The following is an 8778-nucleotide window of genomic DNA, read 5'->3' as shown; positions in this document are numbered from 1 at the left end:
GTGTGTGTGTGTGTGTGTGAGAGAGAGAGAGAGAGAGAAATCTCTATTAATAATTGACTAAGAGAGTTCAATGGCTTGACTTCTTCAAATGACTAATCTCATTAACAGAGAACAGAGCTGATGAGGAGGTTATTCTCAGTAACCATCTAATGAACAAAACCCCAAGCTTGACTTTTTCTCTAAAGAAGTGAGTAAATAACATTCAAAATCTCGAGAACACTTTTATGCAGCACTTTTCTCCCTTGCTGATCTTATTTATCCTAGAAAGGCTAGGAAATGTGATTTTCCCAAGTAGAGCCTCAGCAGGGAGTAGAGCAGACAGTTAACATGGTCAAGTACATGGTCTGTTGTAGGAATGGTGCCTGTGCCTAGATATCCAAATTCAGTCACTGTTAATTGAGTCATTTCACTCCTCTGTTCCATTTATGTCACCTGAAAAATTGAGATATGAATAAAGATTTGAAGAATTACAAGGCCAAAAATAAGCATAAAATTCATACAGTATAATTTAAGGAGAGTCTATAAAGAAATGTATTTTCCTAATGCAGCTATATGACTCAGGGAGAATGGAATTAGCCACATCAAAATTTGGAGGTGGTAAAGGGAAGCCTGGGAACTGAGCTTCCAGATGGATTCCAGATGGAATTATTTGCCCTTTGATCAGGCTGATCTAAATAATGTGACTATTTTCAACTTGGTGGTAGGGGACGGCCATTGAGATTTAGGAACTTCATAATAGGGAGTGAGGACAAAAATAGCGAAGGTAAAGGAGGATCAGCGTTTCAGATCTACCGTAGTGATCCTTCACTGAGTCTGCTCTCCAAAGGTAGGCCCATGTGTTTTTTTCATAGGAAAACTCACTAGGTAGAGAGGAAAATGAATCTCAGATCACTGAACAGACTCCTTTAAGGCCTTACCACTGGTATGTTGCCAGATGGTATTCCAGGCCCTGTCTATTTGGTGCCAATGTTATTTTACTATGCTATGCTATCTATGACTCATTTTACAACTTTCCTCTGCAAAGTCCTTGAAATTCTCATATTAATAGTCACATATTTGCTCATATTCCTTTATTTATTCATAGGTAGCTACCAAGCACATGGTAGGTCTAAAACACTCTCAAATACTCCAGTTTCTATAGAGAGTCAAAATCACTTTCTTCTAACAGGAATTAGAACCTGCTTTTTCCACTGTGCCTTTCATTGAGGAGAGATACTGGTCTGGAAATCAGGAGATGTGAGTACAAATCTGGTATCTTGCCCTTGTCAAGCACGCTTCAGGAAAGATGCATATTCCTAAGTAGTGTGTGTTTGAGCTATGTGGGTGAGTGCTCTTACATTCAGTTCAGAACCTCTTTGCTATTTCATCATATTCCTTTCCTCTGTCTCTCATCATAATTCTTGCTTCTAACAGAAGTTTCTAAGTTAGAAACTCCTGACTCTCCCATTCAACTGAGGAAGTTATGTTCTCATTACTTAGACTTTCTAGATCTTACCAGTGAGTTCGCATAGGCCCTTTGTCTCCCAAACTCCCTTGGTCTCTCATTCATTGAAAATTCCCTTTTTTCTTGTTCACCAAGCCTCAGATTGAATCTCCCTGGCAATAATTTCTCTTCTTCTTTTGATTACTCTTCAAAGCTTTTCAACTTAGTCTACTGCTTTTGATCTGAAATCTTCCTTTCTTAGAAAGACTTCTTTTCTCCTTGTGCTGGATAGCTTTAGTGTCAATTTGACACACCTGGGTTGAGGGAGCCTCAATTGGGGAATTTCCTCTATTGGACTGGCCTGTGGCCATGTCTGAGAGGCATTTTCTTGATGAGTGATATGGGAGGGCCCAGCCCACTGTGGGTGGTGCCACCCCTGGGCAGGTGGGTCTGTGTTGCATAAGAAAGCAGGCTGAGCAGGGGCCAGGAGAGCAAGCCAGTAGCATTCCTCCATGGCCTGTGCTCCAGCTCCTGCCTCCAGGTTCCTGCCCTGAGTTCCTACCTTGGGCTCCGGGATGAACGGTGACCCAGAATATGTAAGCTAAATAAACTGTTTCCTCCCCAAGTTGGTAGTGGTTGGAGTATTTTGTCACAGCAATGAAGAACAAACTAGGACACTCCTTTATCTCTTCCTTCCCCTTTGCTTGGTCACCAGCTGGAAGGGAAGTCACTTCCTTTTGAAGCCATACTTCCTGGCTTCATTGTTATTATTTATCAAATATTTGTTCAGCATCTCTGGGTTTCATAATCCAGGACAGCAAAATAATATACTATCCTTTCCTGAAGAGGCATGAAAAGAAATACTCAAAAAATTGTTATAATCAATATGTAGATGAGATTGTCAAGAAAAGGGGAATGTGACAAACTCGTCAGAGAAGGCTTCATAAGAGGCCTTTGAATTGGAGTTGGAAAGATGGAAAAGGATTTTCCAAGAAAGTGAAGAGAAGCAGTCCAGAAACAAGGAATACCATGTGCAAAGACCTAGATGTGTGGAATAACATTCCTCACTTAGAGAAACTGGTGGTGGTTTGAAATTCCTGGAGCTTGGTGCTCAAATACAAGCACTTCAAAGAGGTGAGGCTGAAAGTGAGGCACTAGATGATGGGTTGTTGGAATGTTTTGCCAAATGTGATAGTTAATCTCAGTTGTCAACTTGATGAAATCTAGAATCACATGGGAGACAAACTCTGGGAAAGCCTGTGGAAATTATCTTGATTAGGTTAGTCGAGGTGGCAAGACCAATGCATTGTGGATGGCACAGTTCCCTGGGCTGGGAACCTGGATTGTATAAAAAGGAGGAAGTGAGTTGAGCATAAGCATTTATCCCTCTGTTTCTTGACTGTGGATACAGTGTGACCATCTGCCTCTAGCTCTTGCCACTGTGACTTATCAACCATGATAAACTATAACCTTAAACTGTGATCCAAAAAAAACCCTTCTCCCTCGAGTTTTTTTGTCAGGGTATTTTTTCAGAGCAATAGGAAAAGTAACTAAGACACCAAGGATCTTGGGCTTTAGCCTGAAGGTAATGAAGGATGAGTGAAGGCATTTTAAGAACCAGCCATAGGAGTTGGATAAATGTTTAAGAACACTGGCTGCTCTTGCAGAGGACCCAGGTTTGATTCTCAGTACCCACATGGCGGTTAACAACCATCCATAATTCTAGTTCCAGGGAGTGACTGGCTATAGGGGGTTCAGGTAGGTTTCTAGACAGGGTGTTCAGATGGACACTGATGCCATTTACTGTAATGCAGAAAATGGGGGAGGAACAGAATAAGGATGTGAGGAAAGAAGACATCATGTAGTGAGAGATGAGGTCCATGATATGAACACTGCTTGGACATGTTCATTCTGTTTTGCAGCCATGGTTGAAGGTCTTCAGGTCACTGTACCTGACAAGAAGAAAGTAGCCATGCTCTTCCAGCCCACTGTGCTTCGTTGCCACTTCTCCACATCCTCCCATCAGCCTGCAGTGGTACAGTGGAAGTTCAAGTCCTACTGCCAGGATCGCATGGGGGAATCCTTGGGCATGGCCTCTCCCAGGGCTCAATCTCTCAGCAAGAGGAACCTGGAATGGGACCCCTACTTGGATTGTTTGGACAGCAGGAGAACTGTTCGTGTGGTAGCTTCAAAACAGGGCTCGACTGTTACCCTGGGAGATTTCTACAGGGGCAGAGAGATCACGATTGTTCATGGTATTCATGCCCCTGTTCTGAATCTAGGGAGTGGGAGGGGGTTCATTCTTTTTCCCAGACAGAAAGGGAAGCCAGCCTCACTCCTTCAGTTCCTTGGGAATCTGATTATGTAGGAAACAGGAGCATCCAGAGACCTATATTACTTTGATTGGCAAGTCGATGAATTATAAACCGCATAGTATGTGGGGAACACAGACATAAGTTCTAGAATAGCATTTCGGAGCTTAATCTTGAATCTTAGAGGCTGTTTTCAGAATTAACTGAAATGAGTCAGCATCCTATACCTCCACATTACCTTTTCTGCCCTTTTCTAAGTCTGAAAAGTCCGCTTTCTTTAGAATTCCTTTTCCTAGGAGAAGGAATGTATGCATATTACAACCCACAGAGCCAGGAAGATTCATAGCCTGAATCCCAGGGGCTTTGAATCAATTCTACCCTCTCTCCTGTTCCCTTAAGCTTTAGATAAGGAAAGGTCACAAGTCTTATGACCTATTTGATTATTCAGTTTTTTGAAGAATTTCTGTGAACTCAATTTATTTCTAAGAATCCAGAATTACTCTGGAAATAATCTGATTCTCGGGGCCCTCTGTAGGCCTGGTTCAAACCATCAACTACTCCTGAAAGTGGATCGTGACTATGCTCTAATTCTCTTGCTTGAGGATGCCAGTATTTATTATTGTGTTTGAAATAAAGCAAAATCTTTCAACCACCATCCAGGCAAATAAATGAAACACAGTAGATACCAAAGAAGGGCTCTCCCCTCTCAGCCGTGATTGTTCAATACCTTTTTTCAAGAAGTCAGAGTTTTATAACTGGGTTCTTTTTGTGACAACAGATGCAGATCTTCAAATTGGAAAGCTCATGTGGGGAGACAGTGGACTCTATTACTGTATCATCACCACCCCAGATGACCTGGAAGGCAAAAATGAGGACTCTGTGGAAGTGCTGGTGTTGGGTAAGTGAAACCAGAGGCAATATTGTCATTTTAGACTGCTTGCATTGTGTTCCTTTCCTCATTTCTCTTCTCCCTGGGTGTCTCAGCAGGTTGCATACATGGTCTTTATCCTTTGTGCACAGACAAACCTGTTGTAGAGTATACTCTTTCTGAGACATAGCTGAAGCCTTGTTCTGAGCTTTGTCTACAAAGTTTCTTCGTTTTTTTTTTTAGCTATGCCCCTCTACTTTCACCTTTAACCCTGATTTTCCCTTTTCCCTAATTCTTTTCTTGCTTTTTCTGTGCTAAGTGTTGAAGAAAATGCCAGAGGCCTTTGAAGTATAGTGGAGACTAAAGAGAGTTAAGAATTCTTTAGAGTATACGCAACTTTGAAGACCTCAGGAATCTTTTCTCATTCAGTTGTCTCCACTTAAGATAATCATAAGGCAAGATAGCTATAAACTGGAAAGTCTAGTAATGAAAGGTATCCAATGAAAAGAGCTATTTAGGAGGCATGCTAGTTTAATTGGAAGTGTCTGTTAGTCTCAAGGCAAGCACATCTAATTCTTATTAATATTAATACTGACTTCTTTATAACTAAAAGGCCCTTACTTTCGGCTCCTTTCCCTCTCGTAGATTGAAGGAATGATAGTGGGAAATGATCACCTTGAAAACTGAGTGCATATTTTGTTTGTTTAAATGTTGGTTGAGTAATAAATTTGGAATAAACTACTTGGAACTTGAAAAGAAACTAAATCAACTGTAGAAGAAAAAGTAATTGAGGATGTACACTTGAAACCATTTTTCAAAAGAAATTGCCTTTTTTGTTTGTTTGAAGCTTCCAAAAATCAGATGATAGTAATTTGGGGGAACATGTGAGAGTGTTTTGTTTGAAAGGAAAATGAAGTTGAAGATTGATTTTTGCCCTTTGTGAAAAATTCAACACTCAAGGATAAAGTGGCATTTTCTATTTAGAACTTTTAGTTTTAGGGCTGGAGAGTTGGCTAAACAATTAAGAGCACTGACTGCTCTTGCAGAAGACCCAGGTTCAGTTCCCAGCACCCACATGGTGGCTAACAACAGTCCTAACTCTAGTTATAAGGGATCTAATGCCCTCTTCTGACCTCCACAGGCACTGCACGATACAGGTGCACTTACACACATGCAGGCAATACACTAACACATAAAATAAAAATAATAAAAATTTTTTAAAAAGAATTTTAAGTTTTAGTCTATGTCATGACTTGGGCAAAACAATTGTTCTAATGCTTAAATCTTATATTTTACAAATTGTGCTAAGGTAATATTGTCTACCTTGTTAGAAGGCTGACTTAAACATAATCATTGGGGCCAATATATAAAGTATAACTGCCGTGACTTGTAGAAGAATGGAAATATGAGCTATTTAAAGGAAAACGAGGAAAGTAAGAGGCTTATAACTACATTGTAGAAGAACACAGGGAAATAAGCTTGAGATCTGCTGTGGCTTTGTAAATCAGAGAGAATCCAAAAGATAAATTTTTGCCTAATCACAGAATCCTAATAGCCAAGTTTGCAGGAACAAGCAGTTCATTTGAGCCTGCAGTTAGCTAAATGTGAATAGAGCTATTTGGCCAAGGCAGCCATTGGCAGAGAATTGTGCAGGAAAAGGAGACCAGGTAAAAACCACTTTAAGTAATTTCGTCCTAGTTCTGCAGATGTGGGAGAAGTAGAGGGAAAGTCTTGCCAGATGAGAACGTCCTGAAACACAATCCTCTGGCTCAAATCCAAATTTGGGTTAAGGATGCTTTTCTTAGGGCCAAAAGGGGTCATCAGCTGATGGGTGAAAAGAAGGCTCAGGTGACAAGAGTCTCCAGTGATGTGAGGAAAGATGAACAGAAATCAATGTCACTCCAAAAAGAACTGTGAAGGAAAACTGGGGACACTGCAAATTAAAACTCATTGCATAAAAGCAGCATATCTAAGCAAGTACATTTGAAGGAAATGTACAATTCTGTTCTGCTCCACACTAATTAGAAATGTTCAAAGTGTGATAAATTTGCTATGGAAAAGTTTGGGCAATACTATTTATGTTACTTATTTAATGGCATTGGTTTCAATCTATGAAAAATCTCTAAGTGCATCAAGTACAAAATGAAAAATTCTGATACTCTTTCTAAATTTTATTTTGATACCCTTTATAAATTTTTTTCAGAATACTCTCATTGCCTTAAAAATCCTAATTGGTTGGTTGTTAAATACTGTAGACCTCTTTGTTAGGTATTCTTCTCTTATCTGAGATCAAGAAAGCTACCTGATTTCTGGACTGTCCAAAGAATGGGGGTGGGATGGAAAGATTATGGAGGTTCACAGTTTGATGATTATAACATTCATGAGCCAATGGTTATTGAATTTTATGTGAGGAATAGTTAGAGGATTTGTTCTGGTGATAAAGGACTTTTGAAATACCAAGGGAAGTATCTTCAGATACTTGAAATATTTTGTTTTTTTTTATTTTGTGTGTATGAGTATTTTGCCTCCATGTATGTAAGTGTGCCTATGTCATGCAAAGCCCACTGAGGCCAGAAGAGGGTGTCAAATCCCCTGAAACTGGAGTTATGGTTAGTTTTTAGCCACCATGTGGATGGTGGGAACGGTATTCAGGTCCTCTGCAAGAACACCCAGTGCTCTTACTTGCTGAACCATCTCTCCAGCCCCTGAAATGACGTTTTGTACAAGAGAGACTAGAAACATGCTTTGTATCCCTGGCTGGCGAAGCATTAGAGGGAGGAGGGTCAGAGCACAGGGATTGATATGGGGGTTGCTACAGAAGCACAGGTGAAATGGTGTGAGTTTCTGAACCAGAATGGGGAATGAAGAACAGGCACCATAGAAAAGTTCTGAGAAGGAATTGAGAGAGATGAGTCAAACAGGATACCAGGATTTCTAACTAGCTGGATAACCAGTCATTCCATTAACTAAGAAGGGGAACATGAGTGAAAATGGAGGTTAGGGAAGCAAGAGAACGAATTTGGTTTTGGACGCTGAATTTAAGATGCCTGTGGGACACCAAGGTGGAGATGTTTGCCGATGATGGCAAATGTAGGTCTAGAACTCAGTGGAAAGTGAAGATTGAAAGAGAATGACTCTGAGAATCATGACCAATGAATAGGCAGACCCATGAAAGAAAGTTTGAGTCATCCTAGCTGATGTTATGAAATGAACAAGGCCAAGAATAGAACCAGTTGGTCTTGTACTCTAGTTTTATCTCACAAAAGTGGTAACATTGGTATTGTATATGTACTTGTCCTTGTTCCCTCACAAAACTGGTAGCATCTTAACAGCATTGAATGGTGAGCTCTACAGAGTCAAGGACCAGTTCCTATTCATGTTTATATCTGGCATGTCAAGGAGGGTGTCCTACATTAAAGATTTTTTTAAAAAAATATTTTATTTTATTTATTTTTATGTGTATGAATGTATTGTTTACATGTGTGTAAGTGCATCCATGTTGTACAGGGCCTGTGGAAGTGTGAAGAGGGCATCAGATTCCCTTGGATCTGGAGTTTCAGACCACCATGTGGGTGCTGGCAATCAAACCGGGGTTCTATGCAAAAGCAGCCAGTGCTCTTAACCCCTAAGTCATCACTCCAGGCCTGGTCCCTGAGATATTTTATCATGTTTATGATTATTCTTTTAAATTCTGTGTTCTGGGGTTCCTCTGGGTAGCTCTTATTGTAGAACACTTCTATAGCACCGTGGGATCTGGTGGGGACCTATACAGAAAATCTTAAAATTTCTAAGGTCATAGCTTAGTCAACTAGTCTAAGGATGTGTAGTCACGGTTTATTTAAGGATGGTGCCCAAGCTCTATTTACATAGTATATGGTAATTAAAAGTACCAGACTGGTGCAACTAACCTTGGATGTTTAACAGACATACTTTGAGGCCTATACTAATTTGGTCAGTGGGACATAAAGGACAGTTTTTGCTCCTTGCCCTCCTAGGTTGACTAGTTACAGGGGACTATGAGCATCTCTCAAAATGTCCTATAATGGTGGTGGGTCACCTGTCCTCTTGATCAAGAAGGCTGAGGAGATCCCACGAGATGGACTTGAATCAGTGTCCAGTCTACAAAGAGGAGGGTCAACACAGAGGAATCATTTCCTCCATGCTTCCAAGTGAAG

At 40.5% G+C, this 8778-nt stretch overlaps 1 protein-coding gene across 4 annotated transcripts in view; it reads left to right on the top strand.

Moving 5' to 3' along the window:
* Ildr2 (immunoglobulin like domain containing receptor 2) overlaps positions 1 to 8778 on the top strand; it is a 66853-nt gene that overhangs the window by 13610 nt on the left and 44465 nt on the right. For 3 of the 4 annotated variants that reach the window (XM_008848249.3, XM_008848246.3, XM_008848245.3), the window contains exons 2-3: positions 3346 to 3678; positions 4514 to 4633. In XM_008848249.3, the coding sequence (XP_008846471.1) occupies positions 3346 to 3678; positions 4514 to 4633 (453 nt within the window). Of the gene's footprint in view, positions 1 to 1168; positions 1237 to 3345; positions 3679 to 4513; positions 4634 to 8778 lie in introns of all 4 variants that reach the window. The other variant, XM_029553606.1, reaches the window with a different exon arrangement.

This window comes from Nannospalax galili, unplaced genomic scaffold (genome assembly GCF_000622305.1).
Source record: "Nannospalax galili isolate Female #2095 unplaced genomic scaffold, S.galili_v1.0 scaffold383, whole genome shotgun sequence".
Classification (NCBI taxonomy): Eukaryota; Metazoa; Chordata; class Mammalia; order Rodentia; family Spalacidae; genus Nannospalax; species Nannospalax galili.
The sequence above is the reverse complement of the archived record's forward strand: the minus strand, read 5'-3'. Positions and strand labels throughout refer to the sequence as shown.